The following is a 22,876-nucleotide window of genomic DNA, read 5'->3' as shown; positions in this document are numbered from 1 at the left end:
TTTGACCCTGACTAGTGTGGTAAACAGTGGGAACCATTCATAATGGGGATTATTTGAAGCTTGTTACATTGTAAAAGACAAATGTCACCTTCTCTTGATAACTGAACCTCATTTTTACTTTTCCATTTGTAAATTAAGGAGATTGAACTGTTCTCTCTAGTCCCTTTTAGTGCTGACATTCTGTAAATCTGTGATTCAATTTATAAAATCTAGAGTTGGGGACATTTTCAGATGCTTTTGGTAAAAGCATTTCTATCCAAGAGCTATTCGTATTCAGAACTCACTGTCCTTATGCTGATGACTGCAAGTACAATCAGCTTTAAATTTTCTGTGTTGGTGGAAAGAAGCAATAATGTAGATGATTCAAAAGTCATCTTTTGCTGGCTTTGGAATATTTATACAGAGATATATAGTTTTTTTTTATTTGTAGCAGCAGTAGCAGCAGCAAATTTACCTTTCCAATTATACAAAATGCCTCCTACTGTGCCTGGACATAGTTGGAGCTCAACCAATGTTTTCCTTCTTCATCCTTCTTCCAGCTTTGGGCTAAGAGCCACCTTATTTTGTGCACATCCCAACCAGAAGGGGGAGCAGTGACTGAGGCTTAGGGCAAGACAAAGGGGCAGCTAATTTAGAATGAAAGGGACTGAAATGATGATGGTGCATGTGAAAAATTGTGCATCAACCATAAAAACCTATAAATGTTTCCTTATATACTTAAGTACAGAGCCTAATTTTTATTTTTGCATTTTTTTTTTTTACTGATGTTATGAAAAAGACACAAACCAATGCATCCTTTTTTTAACAGCAGGTCTTCAAATATCGTTTCGTTCAATGTCATTTCATTACAATGTTAATGAGATGATGTAAGAACTTAACTCTTGTATATATCAATTGGCCTATAGTAAAACTGGTTTTGTTATAATATGTCATTTCACTTAAAGTCTCGAACCTATAGACAACATTGAGGGCTTGCTGTACATCTATTTCAGAGTAATTTTTGTTTTCATTTTTACTGTTGTTATGAAAGGAAACACATTTATCTCCCATGTCCACTGTTCTAAGCATAGCTTCTTCACCTCGGTGCACATTAGAATCACCAAGGAGCTCTAAAAAAATCCCTGTGCCCAGAACACATCCAGGCCACTAAGTACCACGAGTATGTAGTGATGGGACCTGGGCATCTGTATTTTCTAAGGTCCCCAGGTGATCCCAATGTGCAGCCAAGGTTGAGAACCCCTGCAATAAACAGACTAAAATGGGTCTAAATAGCATCCTCCTTACCTGAGTAATCTCATTTATCACCACGTGAGTACACCGTGCCTCATATTCTGGCCGGGGTTGTTCTTCCTGCTGTAACTCAACAGTGTCCCATTCATACTCAAGTTCTGCCTGGCGCCTCTTCCAAAACTCCAAAAACAAGGTAACTAACAAAGAGAGAGAGCGGAATCATGTGGATCTTTAATGATGATTGATGTTTCAGAAATCTGTACCAAATAATATTATCCATAACATGTTTATATATGGTCAATAAAATCTAATTTATATATGATACTAATATTTAAAAGAGAAAAATGAGTTCTTTTTGGAAAATGTTGATAATTTATCCAACTTATCGCTCTTATGTGAAAACATATTATAAGCTTACAGGAAAGGTAATAATGTGATGGTCAGAAAGCATGTGAGTGTGTCTAATGCTCAAGTGTCTCCTACCAGCACTTTATTGCCAACTAAACAACACAAATAACTATCATAATCTAAAAGCAGTTCATCATCTATCCTTCAGTCTGCTCTTCCCCACATCCCCCCCCTTCCTTCCTTCTTAAGGGTGGGGGGATGCTTTAGTAGTTCCCAAATCTCTATTTACCATCACCCAAGCCACCCCAAAGTAAGACAATAATATTATTAAATATGGAAAACAGGTTTTCTCAATCTTGTGTAAAGTATGAATAAAAAATGTTTAGAAATTTTTATTATTTTTTGAGACTTATAACTTAAAATGTTAAATAAAGACAACATTAAATGTTAACTGAAAACCCCTAGGCCCTTCTTCCAATCAGACTGCTACCACTAAGCCCTTCCTATACAGAAATTCTGAAATTACCACTAGTCCACTGACAAATATTTTTTTGAATGTCTATGATGTGCTGAGAATAAAGAGAAAAAAGACATAGTCTCTATTTCAAGGGGCTCCTTGGCATATGGGAATTATAACGAAGTGATAGACTATTCGGAGGGCTATGATGAAAAGTAAGCATAGGTTGTTCTGGGCACACAGAGCCAGGCCATGCAACCAAAGCTCTCCCAGAAGAGGGAACCACTACAGTGAGTTTTAAGGTGATGACTTAAGAGTTGATCATATGGTATTTGTCTTTCTCTGATTTATTTCTCTCTGATTTATTTCACTTAGCATAATGTTCTCTAGTTCCATCCATATTGTAGCAAATGGTACTATTTCCTTCTTCTTTATAGCTCAGTAATACTCCATTGTGTAAATGGACAATACAAATTGGTAACTACAATATGGCCTCAGGGATAGACAAGACAGTCTGGGGAAAATAATAATGTTGTAAATATTTTTTAGGGGGCCAGATGGACTCATGTCTTGATAGGGAGACCACTTCATAGTCGGTGCAGAGGCCTGACCACCACACTGAATATCTGAAACTGATGTTGAATAATAATATATGTCAACTATAATTATATACACATATAGTCACTGGACGTGGAGTAGAGAGTGGGAATGGAGTCAATGGAATTGTAATAGATAAGCATGATATGGGGGGTGAGAGGGCAGTAGATGGGGGGTGGGGGTTGTTTCTGTGTGAGGGGTGAAAGGATAACTATTGCATTGTTCTGTACACCTGAAACTAACAATAAAATTAAAAAAAAAAAAAAGAGTTGATCAGGTGATGGTAGAATGTTAAGGCCTTTTGCCCCCAGGGAACTGCTCAGGCAAAGGCAAGCAGGCCAAAGAGGAGCCAGGTACTTTCCAGGAACTGCAAATAGTCTGGAAGTGAGATGACAGTGTGATAAAGAGGGTGGGGCAGCCAGGTGGAGAGATCACAGGGGCCCATTACAAAGGACTCTGTGTGTGCTATGCAAATGTGTGTTCTAGGCAAAATGGGGAAAATAGGACCTACCTCACAGTCTGTTGTGAGCTTAATGACATAATATCTGGAAAGGCCCTCACAACCCTCTGAGGTAATTGTTATTGCTATTAACAATTGATAATAAAAATAGAGGCACAGAGAGGTTCAAATGCTTGCCGAGATCACAGTGTTGTAATTAGAAAGCAAACCCAGGCATTCCTGGCTCCAGAGACCAAGCTCTTACTATGCGGCGCTGCCCAAAGCTGCCTGCTCCTCAGCTACCCTGCTCCATAGCCCATCTTCCTTCGGCTCTGTACCCTGCATGACACCCATTCTTTGCTTAGGTGTCATCACTGCTTGCCTTTCCAGTTTCTGATTCTGGCACTCCTCTGGGGCACACTGCTAGGAACTGTCTCTGGTCCCACACACTGCCTCCACGGGTACACCAACCCTCATGTGGCCATTGCTGTGGCTACCTGGATGTTTACAAGAGCATACAGATGGTGACCCAGCTTTTTACTATAGGTGCTATTGTTAATGGAGGCATAGAGCTGAGTGGGGGAGACGGTTTCTTGTCTCCTACTTGGTCGGAGAGCTAGAAGGAAGCTAGTCTTCCTTATGCAACTTTGAAACCCAGGGCAGGAGTTATGTAAGGCCTCTTAGCCTCTTTAAATAGCAATGATGCCCCCTGCCCGCTGCCACAACCTGTCACCAAGCTGTAGTTTACACTGTAACCCATTGGCCCCATCAGGGAGCAGAGGCAACGGCCTAATCGTCTACCAAGTTCCAGCTCCTGGCACAACAGCTACAATGGGATGAGCTATCTTTGGAGGGTGAAATCTACAAAGCCCGTGGGTATTATTTCCTGACACTCTCAGGTTACTCAAACCCCCAAATCTTCTAAGTGAATAACTTGTGAGAGAAATTTAGCTGGCTCCCCTGTGAGACCCAGGACAGCAGGACTGATCTACCTAGGGCATAGCCACGGCAAGGGGCCCGCACTGTTGCGTGCTCAGTATGAGACTGATGCCTCCACCGCTGAGAAACTGCCCAGCCATTTATATTCGTGTGCGCAATCAGGGGGAAATGGGGTATCAATGGGATGAAAGTCTTGAGGGACCAAGCTATGACTGGCTCATTCTGTTGCCTACCTGATCCATGCCAGCCTCACGTGGCAGATACTCCTAAAAGCAAACTCTACTGGGCCAAATGAGTCACCCATGAGCTAACCCGCCTTGGGCTGCATCTGAAGCAGCACAGTATAGGCCACCCACTTACTAAAGACCCTTTGGTTCACATCTCCTTGATAAACACCCATGTACCCCCATTAAACAGGAGACCCCTACTTTTTAGCTTACCTGAGAATTCTACTGACATGATTGCAATACTCTCCACCCCCGAAATTCTTTCAACTCTGTCTCCCATCTAAACTATGAAATCAATCCAGTGGTAGCGTACCTTCTCTCAAAAAGGGCACACTTTATTCCCTATGCTGACCTCACTTCCGTGCTCACTTCACTTCCATGCTCAATATAGATAGCACTCACGCATCCTGACCTACATTTGCTTCTATGTTTATTGTTTATCATGCCCACTAGAATGTCACCTTCATGAGGGCAGGGATCTTGTTTCGTTCATGTGGAAGCACAAGCCCACAACAGGCATGAAACAAATATTAGTTGAATACATGAACTGTAGGAAGCCGTTCAAGACGCTGGATGACCCTCGCCACTAGGGGCCTCTAAAGGATGGAATCATCCACTCAGAGAGCCCAGATGACTCCAGCTGCTCCTCTCTGTGCATGGCCATCCACTTCCCATCATTCTCTGCTACACCAGTCCACTTGGACCCTCAGTTCACCCTGTACCCACAAACAGACCTGGATAAGCTGAGACGGAGAACAAACCACGGAGAATGTGACAGCTTACTGGTGAGGCCATGGTAGCTCCAGCCTCTTGACTACTGGGAGGAGTTCAGGGTAAACAGACTGAGGGAATCACAATGTGTTCTCTCTGACCTTACAACTTACTCAAAGCACTAGGACTACACCGGCATAAAGTGTGGCCTAAGGAAAGAAACTACGGGTGGGAAGAGAGTGTCTGGCCCATTGTGGACTCTTTTGAACCCAGCCTACTGGAAAAAGCCCTCTAAAGCCACTCTATATGTCTTCCTCATGTTTCTGTAATTCCTCTAAATTTTGCAATTTTAATCTAAATACTATTCGAAATGTAGATGTTTTTGCAATTCTTTTTCAAAAATGGAGAAAATCCCCAATTTCCTTCTCTACAAAGTAAATAAAATAGCTTCCACTTTATAAAAAAGCAGCTTACTTGCATGAATTTATATCTTTAAACATGTCCATTTTTAAAGAAAACTGTGGCTAAGAACATTAAAGCACTGCTCATGTTGACACCCAGAGGCCAGGACTTATCTCAAGGCTGGTAAAAGGAGGCTGGAAGCCTGCTGTTTTCTTCTTCCTGTTACACCTGTGTCAGGTAAGGTAGAACCAAGGACATGGCAATATTTTCTAACCCATACCTAGTATTCAAAGCCCCAGACAAAACAGTGCTGTTGTATCAATCGAGTAAATATTTCATCTTTCTGAAAGCTTCCTACAACTTTATTACTATAGACTACATTCTGTCATTGATCTCAAGGCTGATGACACCCAAATTATTTGCAAAGCTCTTAGTCTCTGCTTGTCACTTTCTGTTGTTGTGAACTTGAGCAATGTTTCATTTCCCTGAGTGTCATTTTCCTCATCTTTAAAATGGGAGTATAACAGACATCATTTACTCACCAGCTATCTAGCAACAGTGTCAACAGGAGACAACTTATGAAAAAGAAAACTTACTTTTCTCACAAAAAGCAAGATAAGCAACTTTAATCAGCACTATAAAGGAAGAACAGTAGATGCCCTTCATCCTCCTTGAACTTGAAAATAAGGTGTAAAGAGGGTGCTGTTTACCAAATCTTGAACTTTAGGAGCAGTTCTGCCTAGAAAGTGATAGGACTGCCATGCAAGCAAAAAACAATATGGTGAGAAATAATGAGTTGTTAACAAATCCTCAATCTTGAAGGCAAAATCCCTGAGAATTGCAGAAATGGGTGGGAGTTTCTTAGTTCCTCATTTCACACAGCCAAGGATTTGCAGGGTCCATGGAAGACAGTGGTAACCTACTATGACCACCCAATGTTTTGTAGTCCTCCTGGGCCACATCCATGCTGACTCACATTGCTGTGTGTCCCACACCGAGAGCACCAGGACCTGGGGTAACTGTGCATGATGTCAGACAGGGATTTCCTGTTCCGCACCTTTTGCTCTCTCCCTACAATAAAACAACTGGCAGAACTCCAGTTGGGGGCACTGCGATTATGTACTCTGGCAAACCACACACCATGAAGCTCTAGTTGATTAGAGAGACACAATTAGGACTCTTACATCAACATATAACAAGAAAAGAGGGAAGGCTGCCCAGGACCTTGGGAATTAAGAACAGCTTGTCCTCTTACTCATGACATTATTACATTTAGAGAAAGTATGCATCAGATGGAGAAGATGTCCATATACAAAAAAAGGGGTTTGGATCACTAAAGCATTGGTGGTGTTATATCCAGCAATATCTAAGGACAAGAGGCATACTCTGGTACATGGGATTGTTCCAGTTGCTGTAAGAGTTTGCTGCTGAAGGGCCGGGACATTTTAACAGGTCTTGAAACTATTCAGATCTCTTTACTCACAAAGGCAGATGAGTTTGATCAGCCTTTATTCCAACTTCCTAACTGAAAGACTACAAAACTGAAAACCACATTTCTCAGACTCTCTTGCAGCTAGGGTTCCAGATGTGATTTGTAACATGTGCATCAGATGCATCTGTGGGTCACTTAAATCAGAAACTGAGCTGAATGGAGGCAGGAGTGGTTGTAGGAGCTGCGTTCCTTTGCTGGTGTGGAGCCAGCAGGAGCAGCACAACTCTGGAACTAACAGTTCCAGCAGCCATTTCCTGACCTCCAAGTGCACCTAGTTAGGGTAACAGAACCCTGATACCCTGACCCCTTATGAGCCAGGTATCTGGTGTTTTTTCAGAAATCACTAAGCCTCGACTAGAACTGAAAAGTAAAAATGAAAAATTGCAGTCATGCAGTCAAGAGCCTGGATCCGTGGAGAATAAGAGAGAAGTAGGTAAGAAGTAACAAGGAATGTGTGTGTGTGTGTGTGGGGGGGATGTTAAAAACCTTTACTTCAACTATGGGTTGGTGTTTAGGGCCCTAAGAGTCAGTATGGATGGGTGGGCTGGCTTGGCCTGGAAGCCAGCCTAGAACATTTTTCAGATAAGTATATGATTTGAACTATATTTTTATTAAAAAAATTTTTTCTGCCTTCAACTTTTGTAACTCCTAGGGAGCAGAAAAATACTAAGTGCCATATACATCTGGGCACAAAAGAAATGCTACAGGAATATGATGACGGTGATATGAAAAACCTTCACAGGATCCTCCTGCCTCTTTAGTTATACCATTTCAGGCTTTCTGTAATGAGGTTCACAGCAGTCGTTCTCATAAGGCAGAGGTAACAAGAAAAGCAATATAAGGCACTTAAAATAAAGACTTCATCATACATACATCTCCTTAAAGATGCACATATGGTGCTTACAAGCAGGGCTGAAATGTTTTCTGCATTCTAAAATCTGATGAAATAAAATCAACAGCTCAATATGCTTAAGTCAGTTCTATAAACATCGTGTAGTTAATGATCACAGAAAGCAATGTTAGCTAGGAAATCTGAGGTTTGTCTTTCCAGTGCCAAAATTAATATATATATATATATATATATATATATATATATATATATATATATATATATTTGCTTTATTTAAGATGTCTTTTTAAATTAGGGCTGTCGGCATCCATTAGTATATGGAGTTTAATAGAGGTGTTAGAATTTTATATATTATGAAACTAAGATTTAGATGAGAGTTAAAGTGCCCTCCACCCAAGTGTTCAGTGCCTATGCTCTTACAGGGGAAAAAATGATTATAGTGGAGGAGTACAGAGGATCTTAATACATGAATTTAAATTTTATTCTTTTATGTGTCAAATATTAGCCAGTGTTCAGTCTCCAGCCAAAACATGCTAAGTGTCTGAATGACAGTCTAACTTATTAGATAAGTTTGGCCATCTTACAGTCTACTTTATTCAGGACTGGCAACTAGTTTCCCTAAAAAGTGTCCAAAATAATTATTGTCTATTCTGAGATCCATGTGGTGACCCTTCATAGGCACAACCACTGTAAAAGAGAAATACTGCCAAGGACGCCTGTAAAGAACTATTTCTGTGAGTCACATGTGTTGATGTGCTGTCTTAAGAACAAGAGACTTGATGGGGGGAGGGGGGTTGTTACTTTGTGAGGGGTGAAAAGGATAACTATTGCATTGTTCTGTATACCTGAAACTAACAATAAAAAAAAAAGAACAAGAGACTTGGTTCTGTTTCTTCCCCCACCTATCTATAACCTGAACTCTATTTTCCCCTTGACTTACACAGTGAAATTGGAAACCCATTTATCTTTGAAAATGGAAAATTTTGTCTTCTGTGGTAGAACATATATACATCAATTAAACATGTAAAAGTTTGCATTTAAAGAAAATAATTGCCTCATTAATAATGCTTTCAAAGTTAATGCGAATATAATGTTAAAGCTTCTATATGAGAATTACACAGAGGGTGCCAAAAAAAATGTATATACATTTTAAGACAGGAAAAAACTGTATTAAAATTGTAATACTCAATATATACCAATAACAAAAGGTGAATACAAGTCATATGTATACGTTTTTTCGGCACCCCTGGTATTCTTTAGGATTATATTTGTTCAATTATTAAATAGGATGTGATATTATTGTAAGAGTAACACATATTTACTAAATACTTACTTATATAGAAGTGCATAAAGAAGAAAGCTTACCTGTAATCCCTGTGTGGTACTTCCCCTGAACCCCAACCCCATGAAAGTCAGGTTGGTTCATAACTGTGGGACTGCTACAATAATGGCTCCCCATGAATTATACCTCCTCCCATCCAAGCCCTTGGGAAGTCCTCCCACCTCCTCACATTGTTGTTGGTTTGGCCATGACTTGCTTTGGCTGATGGGACATTTGCAAACTTGACGCAACTACAGGCTTAATAAATGGCTGTGCATTGGAGTTTGTCCTATTTTGCTTCTCTGTAAAACCCTAAAACCACCATGTGAAGAATCCCGGGCTAGCCCACTGGAGGATGAGAGACTGTGGAGCAAGATGAAAAGCCCACTGAGCCCATAGACCAAACCAGCCTGGTGACTGTCAGACCATCTACCCCAGTGCAGCTGCCAGCTCACCAGAGATATCAGCTGAGCCAGCCCATGCCTGAAGAACCCCCCAGCTGACTGTGTTTTAAGCCACTACATTTTGAGTCAGTCTCTTATGCAGTAACTGATGCAATGGCCTTAGAGTTATAAATGGAGTTCTAGGTGAGCTGAAGCTTAGGTAATCCAAAATCCTAAAAGTGGGTTACTTTGATAGCCTATGTAAAACCTGTATAATGCTATTAAATTAGGTGCTTTTATAATCTTAGGTTTTTGGTTTTTTTTTGTTAAAAGGCAAAAGTAAACTAAAAACAATGAAAAGAACTTACCCCATACCCCCATAAATACTGCAAAGACCAGAGTTCCAAAACTGTCAAAGATGCACAATTTCTGGAAAATATAATAATGACGTATAAATGAATCCTGTTCTCCATTTAGTAGAATTCATCGAATATGCACTACTTCATTATAGAGTCTGAATTTCTTTTTAGAGCTGATAACTTGTTTTACAATCACTGTAAATACTACATACTTATAGATGGAATTTCTCTTTCTTCTGGAAGCAAACAGCCTTAGCTGAACTTACCAGAATGCATTTTCCAATGGAATCTTTCCATATAATAAAGAAATAGGCATAGCTGTCCAGATTCCACTCTGTTTAAAGCCTCTATCAGGATTGTAAATAATAGCTCATCTATGAGCTGTCATAAAAAGAATTGGAGGAACCAGTATGGTCCTAAGAATACAGTGAACTCCCAGCAACTTTTGATTATGATTTGCATCATACCATCATCCCACCCTGATCAGAGGATAAGTTCCTCAATTCCTGCTTTAATTGTTAAGAGAAGTACAAAGCTTGTTCTCAGATGGCTCTCCTCCAGGAGAGCTCTGTTTCCTCAAACCCAATAAAGGCTTTTCTACCATCACTGACAGAGGCTTCCATTAGAATAAGGATGCACAGGTGCTTTTGCTGACATTGCAAAGGGTACAATGACCATGGATGAATAAATGACATACCTGTGCAAAGAAGGCTCTATTCACTAGTCCTGCTAAATTTCATTTTTTTGCTAGTATAAAAATAAGCCTACCTCCCTCCATGAATTCCTAGAAAATCTTTCAATTATTTACTACTTTTTCATTAGTGAGCTTTGTTACATCTCCTAAAAATATCTGTAAAGTTAATGGAAGAAGTGGCAAACATATATCAATTTTAGGATAGCTCATGTGAAAACTAAAGACAACAGGGTAGAAAAGGAAACTATCGGTAAGAAAAAAGCAAGCTTTTCAAATGCTAAAGAAAATTCCAGGCCACTTCTAAGTTAAATTCTATTTTGGTTTAGGTAACTTTTGGGGTTGCCCTTTATACTGATGTAAAATGGGTAATCTTTCATCTGCATAAAAACACTAGTTATGTTATTTTCAGAAAAAAAATATCTACCTAACATCTTCTCATATATCTGTTTTTCAAAGCATCTAGATGCTCCTCAATCATCCATAGAGACCCTGATCAGAAAGCACAATCCCAAAATGCTGTCATCCAATTATTCCTCTTAAATCCAGCTCTAGGAAGACAAACGAGTGAGCACTCTGGGGAACAAAGCTCTCCACCTACTCCTTTAGTCCTGGGATTCCCTGCACCACACATTTCAAATCTTTTAGCTTTGACTCTTTAGGAACCACCTTCTCCAAGTTGTCTGTTAATATCATGCCTCATCCCTTATTGAAAATTATTATAACCTTATTTGAGAAAAGCATCTTAGGAACTGGTTTGGAAAACAAGAATTTCTGAGGAGTGCACTAACCCTTTGACTTTCCCAAGCCGCTGGTCTACCCTACATCCTGAACTTTCCAGCCTCCAGCCAGCCTTGCGCCCTTCAGACTAGCTAGTCCCCACCATCCAGATTGGCATGTGCCAATAATCTATCCCGTTGCTACTGTTTCTCCTGATAGGGATTTTGTACAGTTGGTTGCTGTATACTGACAAAGACTTAATCTTTGAAAGCCAGGGGCATTCTGGCAGCAACCAAGGATCTCGGTTCACTCCCGAAAGGGTTTTCCTTTTAGCTACAAGTTTTAAATTCTACCCATCCCTAGTTTAGTTATGCCACTTACATGTGTACAGACAAAAGTTCAGCACCCCCTAGATTCTCTTAATTAAATATATTCTGCAATATCTATCACATTCTTAAAGCCACCAATCCATCTGTACATTTCAAAACAGGACACTATAGTCAGCAATATGTAACAGTGATATTTAAGTACAGTAAATAAAAAATAAAACATTAGTTAACTATTTAAGAAAAAGTAAAAATATAAAATAAAAATTACCCCCCCAAAATAAAATAATTATATGAAAAGTTTTATGAAAAATAGTTCTGCATGTTACCATGCAATTACTGAAGATTCTGTCCAATGTTATTCCTCTTTTAGGAATCAATGCAAACCTCTCTATAATGCCTCCCGACTTGCCCTGACACCCCTGCCCACCCACTCCAGAAAGAAAAAAGCCTGGCTGTGAATTCTTTGCCCTATTATGCTGCAAAATAAAAAGCACATCTGTCAGTGCAAGAGGGAAAAAAAATGGTGCAGCAAGAAAAAGCAGGTTTACTGCCGGTGCCAAGATCACCCCAGTTGCCGAGCTCAAGACAAGAGATGTTTGCACTCCTGTGAGAGGCAGGTAGGTGGCTTGGATGAAGTTACTACTTTTGCCACATGTGTCAGCATCAAGAACCCAAGAGAGAATGAGATGGCGGGCCCCTCTTTTTGGTGCCTCATAAGTGACATGGAAGCAAGAAGTTGGAGAAAAGGTCAACAAGGGGCTTTCTTGGTACAAAGCTTGGCATAGCTTGCTTATCTGTCATAGATGACACAAAGTAAAAGGCTTGAGGCTAGTAAAGGCTTGGCAGGATGGCACAGCTGTGTGAAGAGCAGGCATGACGATTTTTAGAGAAATCTAGAAAAATGACCATTTGTTATGCTTTCTTTCTGTAAAGGATCAACATTTTATAACTTACTAGGTTTCTAAGAACAAAATATTATAACTTGCCATGTTTCCCTTTATCTTGCCAGCCAAAAAGCTAAGAACCTTATTCAGTGCTCACTCACAAAACAATATTAATCCTGATTATTTCATAGCTGTTTCTTCAGTTCCTTGATCCTCATTTTATTTCTATTTCTAATTTGTTAACCTTTTTAGCATACATGTCAATTAGTGAATATTCCATCTCTTTCCAAAAGAAAGGTAGAAATGAATCTCCAAACAAATGTATAAATGAAGAAAACGATTGACTGAACCAACAAAAAAAGAAAAGCATGAAAAAGGTGCTCTTCTTTTCCCCCTTTTAAACCTATTTTTTCATTTCATTCTTTTACTCATTTTTTTTATTAAATTATTTTTATTATGAAATACACATTTTATATATATATATTTTTTTTTTTAATTTTTTTTTAACATACTTCCTTCCCTTTGTAAATCACTTTGACAAGGCTCAAGGATCCTTCAGGAAACTAGAAGAGAATGATTCACATTTTCCAAAACAATGATAAAAAATGCACACAGGGACATATTTAAAAGTCATGTGTTTAAGGATGGGTAGGTGGAGAAGAAATGAGAAAAGAGGTGGGATGGGATATGTGAAAGAGAATTCCTTAAGGAAAAGGGAATGTGCAATTGTACTTTGCGGAGCATGATTTGCCTCTGGTATTACTGTTGACATTTGCCTTAAATTCAGTGCCTGAGGATATGTACTAACTCGTGACTTTTATGAGTTGACATCACCAGAAGGCAGCTCCTCTTTTACTAGCTTCAAGCCTTTTGCCTTGTGTTATCTATTTGTAGTCTAGAATTTATGTTGGTTTGGGGGGTGGGCAGTGAAGTCTATTCTAATTCATTAATTAAGTGTAAACTCCATGTGTTGACAATATCCTGCAATCATCTTAATTAAGCGATGGAACAATTTTTTTCAAACATAGAGCTCAATTTGAGAGTGACGTGCCTGGTACTACTATCAGGCAGTGAGGAACATGGTAACGGCAGGAAATGTGAACTTTCTGTCAATTTCTGGCTTTCTGGTTAATAGGTGGGTTACCTGGAGCAAATTATTTAATCTTTTAAATCCTTAGGGTTTTCATCTATAAAATAGAGATAATACCTGTTCTGCCTATCTCACAGGGCGGTTGTGTGTGCCAAAAGTGGTAAGTACAAGGCTTTGCAAAGTATAAAATACAAAGTGACATCGCCATCACAGCAACGCATTTCAGTTAAAAGAAGACTTACATGGGGTAGGTAGAATATTCTGAGATCATCTAAGGATTCCTAAACCTTCATGGCAGAACAAGGGGATAGAGGAAGGATCACAATAAGAGGGGTGATAATGTCAAGGTTGCCAGGAAAGCTCTCTAAAGCAAGCTGACCACCCTTCTTCCTGTCTGGAGTTACTGGCATGCCTTTCAATAAACTTGCTCTAGTCTCAATGTTTGTCCTAAACCTCCAGAAGTTTAAGAGGTCATAACTCAAAGCCATCTGCCATGTATAAGGGGAACCAGATGTGTTTTGTGGGACTATTTGGAAAGACAAAGTGAGTATCTGTTATCATTTATATACAAAATCTTTTTTATGCATATTTATAGATACAGTCTAAATCTGACGAGCAAAGTCTTCAAAAATTCAAGCATAGTTTCAGCATACTTTAAAAGTGGGAAAACACAAGTTCAGGTTTTCCACTCCCTTGAATTAAGGAAAATCCTTACAATAGTAAACCTTTTAAAGAGTATTCATGAGACAAGTCAACTGAGATTTCTGCTTTAGTTATTTGAAATACTCAAATCGTTTCAATTCCGCAGTTCCTCATTGACCCTCCAGGAGATTTTAGATAAGGCTTTCAATCTCAATTTATTATTTGTAATTAATTATTTGCATTCCACATCTACCTTTCAGAATGAAGGGTTAGTTGAAGATTACCTTTCTAAATTCCTCAGAGGAAAAAAATACAATTTCTATGTTCTACTAAAATTATTAGAAGAAAAAATATCTTTCATTATTTGTAAATGTTTGGAATAACAAAAATTACCTTTGAGGACTCGCAAGTAATATTGAGTTTCCAGAACGGACAAAGTCTATCACATTGAGGACACATAATGATCTTGCCGCCAATATCAGGATGACAAACTTCTTTGCTAATAAAAGGAGAAAAATCAAATCAAATTTTAAAAAATTTAATGAATAGGATTTCCTTTCTAGCAGCATGATAAAAATCCAACATCCATTTAAGATAAGAAAACTAAACTAAATTCTTATAAAACTAGGGACAGAAACAAACTTCACTAACCTGATAAAGAATTGCTACATAATTATATAATTATAAAATTATAAAACTGTTCTGAAAGAATGAAATACATATAGTAAATCCTATATAAATAGGTACATGATCATGTTCATAATTTGGAAAAGTCGGTATTTAAAAATGTCAACTCTCCCCCATTTGAGCTGTAAATTCAGTTAGAAGAGCAAAGGGCTCAGAACAGTCAAGGCACCCCTAAAGAACAAGGTGCTGTTGGCATAGGTTAAGCAAAACTAACTACAAGAACAAAATAAAGAGTTCAGAAAGAGGCGTCTGACTTATGACAGGGCTGGCCCAGCAAATCAGTAAGGTGAGAACTGACATTTCAATAAATGGGGCTGCTGCATTGGAATATCCATATGGAAAGACATGAAATTGAACCCCTAAATCCTATCACATACAAATCAATTCCAGGTGCAAACTGAGAATGCAACGGTGCCAACTTATTAGGGGAAAAAAAAGAATATTTAGATGACCTTGGGGTAAGGAGAAGTTCCATAAATGAGAAACCACAAGGCATAAATCATAAAGAAAAATAATCGGTACATTCAAAATCTTCTGAAAGTGAGAGCTTCACTAAAATACCCCATAAAAGGAGGAAAAAAAATTGTTGAAGTTTTGCAACACATAAACATGACAAAGGGCTATTCACCAGAATATTTAAAGAACTCCTACAAGTTAATAAGAAAAAACAAACAACAGCTAGTGACAGGATGCTCACTGCTCCCTCTGGAAGCCATTAGAGGAACTCTTAAGTGAATGGGACTGGAGCTGTGTAACTGCACACTTTCAAGGGGTGCATTTCATAGTATAAAAATTATTTATCAACACAGCAGTTATTTTTAAAGGGGGGGGCATAAGTTTTAAACGAGCATTTTACAGAAGAGGAAATACCTATAGATCCTTCACTTATGCATCCATATTTTCAAAAGCACACAAAATGAAATATATTTTGTAGGGATACAAATATATGTGATGAAGAATATCTATTACATGTAAAAGAAGGATAAAAGTCAACATTTAGGACAGTTGTTATTTCCCAAGTGGAAAGTGAGGGGATGCAACCCAGCAAAGCACTTCCCGGGTCACAGTAATGTTTTTTGTTTTTTTTTTAAATTGGATGATTCCTTATACCTTAAATATATTTTCTACGTGTATTCTTGTTAATCTACTCAGTATGTGGTAAAACTAACTGAACGTATCTAAAATTCATATATTTTAAATATTTTAAACATATTTTAAAATTAAATAATTAAAGCCTCAAACGTTTTGTGCCGAGGGACCATATTCCCAAGGCCCCCCTGGTTTTCTATAAAACTAATCTGTGTGAAATAGTAGGAACTGTGTGGTGTATCATGGTGATTTTATAAAATGAATTATCAAGAGAACCACCACCATTGAAGAACCTTATAAAAATGTAACTTTTACACTTCGAAAGTGCATTTCTGAGATGCCTTTTTTTTTTGGACTGGAACAACATACAAAACAATGGGGAAACCAAAGACATATTTAGGCAAAAGGTATCAACATTCAGCCTTTGGCCCTAAACTCTTTTTCAGTGACGAGAAGTTGGTATTTCCAAGACCATCGGCAGCTTTCTAGCTAAGAAGCCATAATGGGTACAAACTGCTCAGAATCCTCTATTAAAATAGAAAGGATAATTATGCCTACACATCAGGGCTGTCACGCGAGCTTCCTGCCTTGGGAGTCAGCCTGATATGCTCTGGGTTAGAAAAATGTGGTCTGCTCTTCGCTGGTACCCAGACATTCTGATCTGGCTGTCACATCTGGATTGAGACCAGAGGATCAAGAGAACATACTTGGTTCGTGTTTATCCCTCCTGGAGGTGGAAGCCACCAAAAGCAGAGGGACAGTAACATATCAGAAGAGCGATGGTGAAATTCAGTGTGCCGGCACCCATGTATTTCTCTTTAGACAAGTGCAGCTGGTATTAATTCTAACAGCTAACATTTATCACTTATATCCCTCCCCCCCACCTTTGTAAGGGATAATCTTTCCAAAGTAAAACAAAAGTATTGTTTACTGGAGTTTTTAAACACATATTTCTTCATATAAATTAAGGAACCTTTTCTAAAAGCATAAAAACACCAATTTTACCAGTTTTGCCATTGAAACCTTGGAAGAAATCAGAGCTGCTCTTGGCCCACAAGCTGAGTGAAATTCCTCTGGGGGCCAGAAGTTCAAGGACAGTCCTCCTTCCAGACCTCCATTCTTTTTCAAAGTATTGTCTTAAAATATTGAAGTGTTTCCTAATGGTAACATTCCTGTCAGAGACTGCGCTGCATTATCTAAGAAGAAAATTTTCCACTCCACTTAGTTACTATGCTCAGAACAAAAGGGATATATCATCCAAAGCAGTAAGTGTTGTGCAATGAGTCTTCTTTTACTAAGAGTCTAAGACCCTGAAAATAATTGTATGTCTCATCAACTTTTCAGCATGGAAACAAAGAACAAACAGAGGTTACCTCCATGTACAGTTATTTTGATTAACATAACCGTAGAGAAAGCAAGCCACTCCTACGACGGCCGCCAGGAAGAGCATCTGAGTGTAATAGCCCAGCCAAGCAAAATAGATTCCAATCTTCTCTCCATAATATTTCCTGAAGAAAGACAAATTATTTTTAGAAGACACAAATAATCACTCTGCGGCTTCATCCGAATAGTAATTTCTGATTCTTAATAAAGGAAGCTTTAAGCTTAAACTTCTGACTCCATTCCCACTTAAAATATACTCATTTTCATAGCAGACCCCAAATGCCACTATAAAACAAAAAGTACTGATTGCTGGTTGGCCTGTTCAAGCAAACTAAATTAAAATAGAGCAAAGGAAGGAAAAATGCTGAATATGGAGCAAGTAGAGAATATCACCATTGTTCTTTGTAAAGACTAGCACTTTTGACACATTCTCCAAAAGATTATCCTTAATATGCATGAAACAAATGAACATGACCATCTGCTCAGCGTTACCTAGTTTTGCTTACTTAGGGGAAATTCCTTGGAGCACATGTAATGTAACTCACAAATAATAACAAGAGAATGACTAGTACTAATAATAATCAGTAGTGGAATGTCTCTCTGACCCAAAAATTTATAAAACGCATTGTGACAGTGGGAGAGGGCAGGATGGGTATGGCTGGGAAATCCAGCACCCTGAATTCCTTCTATCTAGCGCTTCAATGTTTAAGTTTTAAAGTTTAAAAACTGATCAGTGGTGTGCTCTGGGGTACAATGGAAGAGGTCAAATAGACAAGGTTGGGTGAAGGAGGCTTGGGCACGAAGTAGACTGTTCCTGAAAGGGAGACAAATACGGTTAGGCAGAGCAGGGGAAAAGGGTGTAGGGATGAGGAGAAAATAATGATTTTTTTAGGTGATTGCTGCTGTTGTTGATAGTTTTCTAGACTGATTCACCTCTGTTTCGGTATTGATTGGTTCAACGTGTACACTTACTGAAGTCTGAGGCCTTTATGACACTCCCCGCTCAGTATGGAGCTAGAATGAGCCCCCTGGGCTTAGGCCAGTGGGGACTTAGCTCTGAGAAGAGTGTGGACACCTGGGAGATTTCAGGCAGGACTGTCCCTGGGCTGGACCAGCGTTCACAGGCCAGCTGTGAGACCAGCTCCCTAGTGACAGGCCTGCCGCAGGCCACATCCCTGGGGAAAAGGAAGGGATGAGCCCAACATGCAATCAGGAGAACAAAGTGTGTCCATGTTCATATGACAGGGGCTTTGTTATCTCGCACACATATGGCAGGCTCAGGGTAGTGCCTGGGATAGGAAGCCTGGCAACGGGTTTGAGATGTCTTGGCTCTTTGCTGTTAGACTTTCTATAATATGTGCTTATCAACCATCCACCCTTAGACATGCCACATTTAAAATGGAAAAGTGTGTTAAAAATTGCCTGGTCTAACCCCCAATAGTACAAACATCCTGACAGATTTAGAGAGCTGATGAGGCAGTCTCTGCTTGGATATTTACAGTGACAGGGAGTTTATTACTTCTGAGGTAGCCACATTACACTGTAGGCAAGGTCAGAATTTTTGCATCTTAAACAGAGCCTGCCTCCGAGCTCTTGCTGAAAGGCTGGGCATAATGAGGATCCCTTCGAATATGATATTCTAATCATTCTCTCTCTCTGCCAAAAATATCCCAATTCTTAACATAAATTTTTAAAAATTCAGCTTTGATTTTCTTTATAAAAGTCATAATTATACATTTATTAAAGAGTTAAACAGTTCTAGAAGACTGATTATAAAAAGCAAACTCCCCCATTTCCTATCGCCCAGAAGCAACCACTTTCAACTCTTATTTACCTCCGTATCTCTACATAATATACTTGTAGTGTTGCTTATTGATTTTTCAGTTTTATATATCACCTATTGACTTTCTACTTTGGAAGAGGAGGATTAAGCTCTCCTTCAACCCCCCTGTCTCATCTGCTATCCACACCTCCATTCCTCTACCTTCTTGACCTAGTTACATTATAATTTTGGTTAATTTCCTTGCTTTACATTATTATGACTCTGTAAAGACTACTCATGGCTGAATCAAGTCATCTGCTATGCTTCCTTTTTTTTTCTTGATGGGCCCCAAGAGTTTATGCTAATGAGATGACTCAGGCTGAGGGCTGGCTATGTGATTAGAGGGCTGGGGCTTTCAGCCAGGTAACGCTGGCCCAACCTCTGGGAACAGGAGAGGGGCTGGAGATTGAGCCATGTGGGTAATGACTCAATTATGCATGCCTACGTAGTGAAGCCTCAATAAAAACTCTGGGCAATGAAACTCAGAGGTCCCGGTGAGCTTGCCTGTTGGCAAGACCCTGAGTATTGTCACAGTTAGATGCCATGAGGGCAACGCTGAGTCCATCCTTCCCACCGGAGTGCTCTGTACAACACCTCACCTGATAAGATCCAAGGGCTGCTTTTTGTATATGCTTCGAGGATGAGCCCATTCCCTGTATAGAAGGTATCGTTCATTCGGGCAGTTGAAATCCTCTGATGGACAGCTGAAGTTGCACTGGGGAGCAGAAGCAAACAAGTGAGCATCGCAACCACCATGTGTTCACAAATCTGCTTGTTAAATGTGGTGCTGATACTTCACAGTCATTCGTGAATAAGGGGCCTTCATGTGCTGAAGCGGATGGAAATACCATGTAATTTTTAGTGATTCTCAACCAGGGGTATTACTAACCCCTTGAGGGGCCATTTGCAAATGTGGGTGGGAAGGGATTCTTGGTTGTTACAATCTTGGGGAACACGGCAGGTATTTGGTGGGAGCCCCAGGGATGTTAATGTCCTATAACTGGGCTAATCCTAAACAATGAAAAATTGGGTTGCTGAAGTGCCCAAACTGCCACAATGTAGGGACAGCTGATAATCCAGACCCCTCAGTGAACACTGGGGGGAAACAGGGCCTTCGCTGGTCAGCAGCAGCGTCAGTTCTAAAACCCAGGCTTCTCTGTCCCTCAATTCAACAGTTATTCAGTGACAACACGTGTAATACAAACAATGAAGACATTTGATGTTACACACTTAGCTTATTCAAAAAACAAAACTTGCTGCCTCTGATTAAATTCAGTCACTCTTCTTCCCACCTGGCTTGCTTGCTTCCTCCTGGGCTAGATCCAGATTATCGCCCAGCCAGGCCTTAACATGGGTCCTGACCTCCACTCACCTCCCTTCCAAGTACCATGTGAGATCATTCCTTGGCCTGGATATGGCACCTCTGCAATTACGAGGCTTTAGTGGAAAAGCACTGGGCATGGGCAGATGCCAACTGGATACTACAGAACCTTGGCATACCAGATTAACATTCAGGAGAGCTCTCTGCAAGCGTCCCCAGAGTTCATGTCATGTTATCACTGCTAATCTTCCTGGGGCACAAATATAAAACACACAGACTGTCCGGCTGGGCTGCTGCATTGGGTCTCAGCCAGGAAGCTCAGCATCTGCTTGTCTATCCTTCTCTCTGGTCTCTATTTATGCATGTGTACCAACAAGCTGTCTAGTGTCCTAGCGTTAGTACCTTACACAGTACATTTCAATATTGTCTTCATCTATAGATACATGCACTACACAGTAGCAATTATCAATCTCGGTGTTGGCTTTCTTTGGTCTTAAGAGGTCAGATACATTGATAGTGAATGCCACAAAGTAACAAGTGCAATATAATTTGGTATTTAATTTATTTTCATAACGGAATTTACTTAAAGCGCTTAGATATAATATCCCTGCATTTATAGAATCATTAAGGATCTGAAGCACTCACATGTTAAAAACTGCATTTCATGAGAGAGATTATCGGCTAGAGAAGTGCTCTTGAATGTGAGGAGCTGCTGTCATCTCAGAATGTAGTCCTTAAAAAATGTCAACACTCGGCCGTATTGCCATTATGACAAGAACCCTGACAGATGACTTTTTAGAAGCCCTGTGATATTCCAGGGCACAGTTTGAAATGGTATTTCAGGGGGCAAAAAAACCTGTATTACAGAAAATTATAAACGAGAAGGTCTAACATGATTTTGCTTACAAAGAACTAATACTTTCCTGGTTGATAATGACATCCGTCCGTAATTATGAACATAGCTAACACATACATAGTACTTGTTATATATATGCCAGGGGCTGTTCTAACATTTGACATGGATTAATTAATTCTCACAGCAATTCTATGAGGTAGGTACTATTATTATCCCCATTTTATTGATGAGGAAATTGAGGAACAAAGAGGCTAAATGACTTTCACAAGGTCATCCAGCTAAAAAATGGTGAAGCAGGCATTTTGGCTCCAGAGTCGATGCTCTTAACTACTAATTCTACACCACTTTGCACATTTACTGTGGGAGAGCTACTGTTTGTTCATTCATTCACTCATTCATTCATTTACACTGAGGGTCATTCTCTATGCTGGGGATTCAGCAGTGAATAACCTAGTTCTTGCCCTGCATGGGCTTGTAATCTTTCGATACATTATCTTCATTTTGCTGAGGAAGAAACTTAAGTTCGGTCAAGACAATTACCCTTCCTTATTATTAATAACAGTGAAGTATACATTCGGTATTTTATTTCATATTTGCTGTTTGACTTACATCATGGAGAGGGAAAGCTGCCTTGTAGATCCCAGAGCTAACAAGTTTGTTAATCCCAAACTTTTTAACGTTTTCCCTTACTTGATACTTGATTCGAGAGAGGATGAAGTAAACCTAAAAAAGATTCCAAAACAGAGTGTGTGGTTTATACAGTGTTAAGTAACTGATCATTGTTTACTGTCATAACAGGAATGTGTAGGCATTTTTCTTTTCTGTTTTGTGTACGCGGCAGCTTTCAAAAACAAAACTAAACCAACCAAACTAAACCACTAATTATTCAACAGCATGTTCCAAATCACCCAAGACAGCACTAAATTTGGTTTAGGCTTACAATGCGGCTTCTGGTGGCTGGGTTGAAGAAGGTATCTTTATCACGGATATAAAAATCATTCATCCGGTTCTTCTCAAATGGGGCAGTGAAAAACTCTTGCTCTGGCTTGATGATACTTTCATCCACTTGGAGGACTTTGGTAAACCAATTGAAATTACTGAAGGCTGAGGCCCGCGTTTTTAGATCATTGGGTTTCAGAGGCAATTTGATATGCATTATCTCAGCATATGTACATAACACCTCCCACGGGGCATGCACTTTTAGAAACACAAGCTTGTCATCCAAAACCTATATTGGAAGAATAAAGACACAATTCAGGAAAGCCAAACAAACTATTTTCACAGTTTTAAAATACACAGAGTTTTCTTACGTTGCTGGTAGTTAGAATACATGTGCATGAGCCACTTCTGCCCTCTCCCCCACCCCCACACACACACATATACACACAGGCTGGGAAAAGTGAAGATACAATAAAAACAGATTTGCAAATCATCATAAATTTTTGCCTTAAAGATAATTTCTTGGTTTGAATTACTGAGAAAGTAATTAAAATTCTTATCACAGTTCTTTCATAAAATTACTAACATTTTAAAGGAAGAAAAGTAAACTTGTTATTTGCCCATCACTCCATCTAAATTAGCGAGTAACAATAAAAACAATGGAATAC

At 39.3% G+C, this 22,876-nt stretch overlaps 1 protein-coding gene across 1 annotated transcript in view; it reads right to left on the bottom strand.

Moving 5' to 3' along the window:
- The window catches only part of ANO6 (anoctamin 6), a 194,864-nt gene that overhangs the window by 31,037 nt on the left and 140,951 nt on the right, over positions 1 to 22,876 (bottom strand). The window contains exons 8-15 of the mRNA XM_019653066.1: positions 22,210 to 22,497; positions 21,879 to 21,992; positions 19,692 to 19,807; positions 17,261 to 17,395; positions 14,505 to 14,610; positions 9,765 to 9,825; positions 1,148 to 1,427; positions 285 to 384 (exon numbers count right to left, since the gene is read on the bottom strand). Of these exons, the coding sequence (XP_019508611.1) occupies positions 285 to 384; positions 1,148 to 1,427; positions 9,765 to 9,825; positions 14,505 to 14,610; positions 17,261 to 17,395; positions 19,692 to 19,807; positions 21,879 to 21,992; positions 22,210 to 22,497 (1,200 nt within the window). The remainder of the gene's footprint in view (positions 1 to 284; positions 385 to 1,147; positions 1,428 to 9,764; positions 9,826 to 14,504; positions 14,611 to 17,260; positions 17,396 to 19,691; positions 19,808 to 21,878; positions 21,993 to 22,209; positions 22,498 to 22,876) is intronic.

Source organism: Hipposideros armiger, unplaced genomic scaffold (assembly GCF_001890085.2).
Source record: "Hipposideros armiger isolate ML-2016 unplaced genomic scaffold, ASM189008v1 scaffold_194, whole genome shotgun sequence".
In the NCBI taxonomy this organism is placed as follows: Eukaryota; Metazoa; Chordata; class Mammalia; order Chiroptera; family Hipposideridae; genus Hipposideros; species Hipposideros armiger.
The sequence above is the reverse complement of the archived record's forward strand: the minus strand, read 5'-3'. Positions and strand labels throughout refer to the sequence as shown.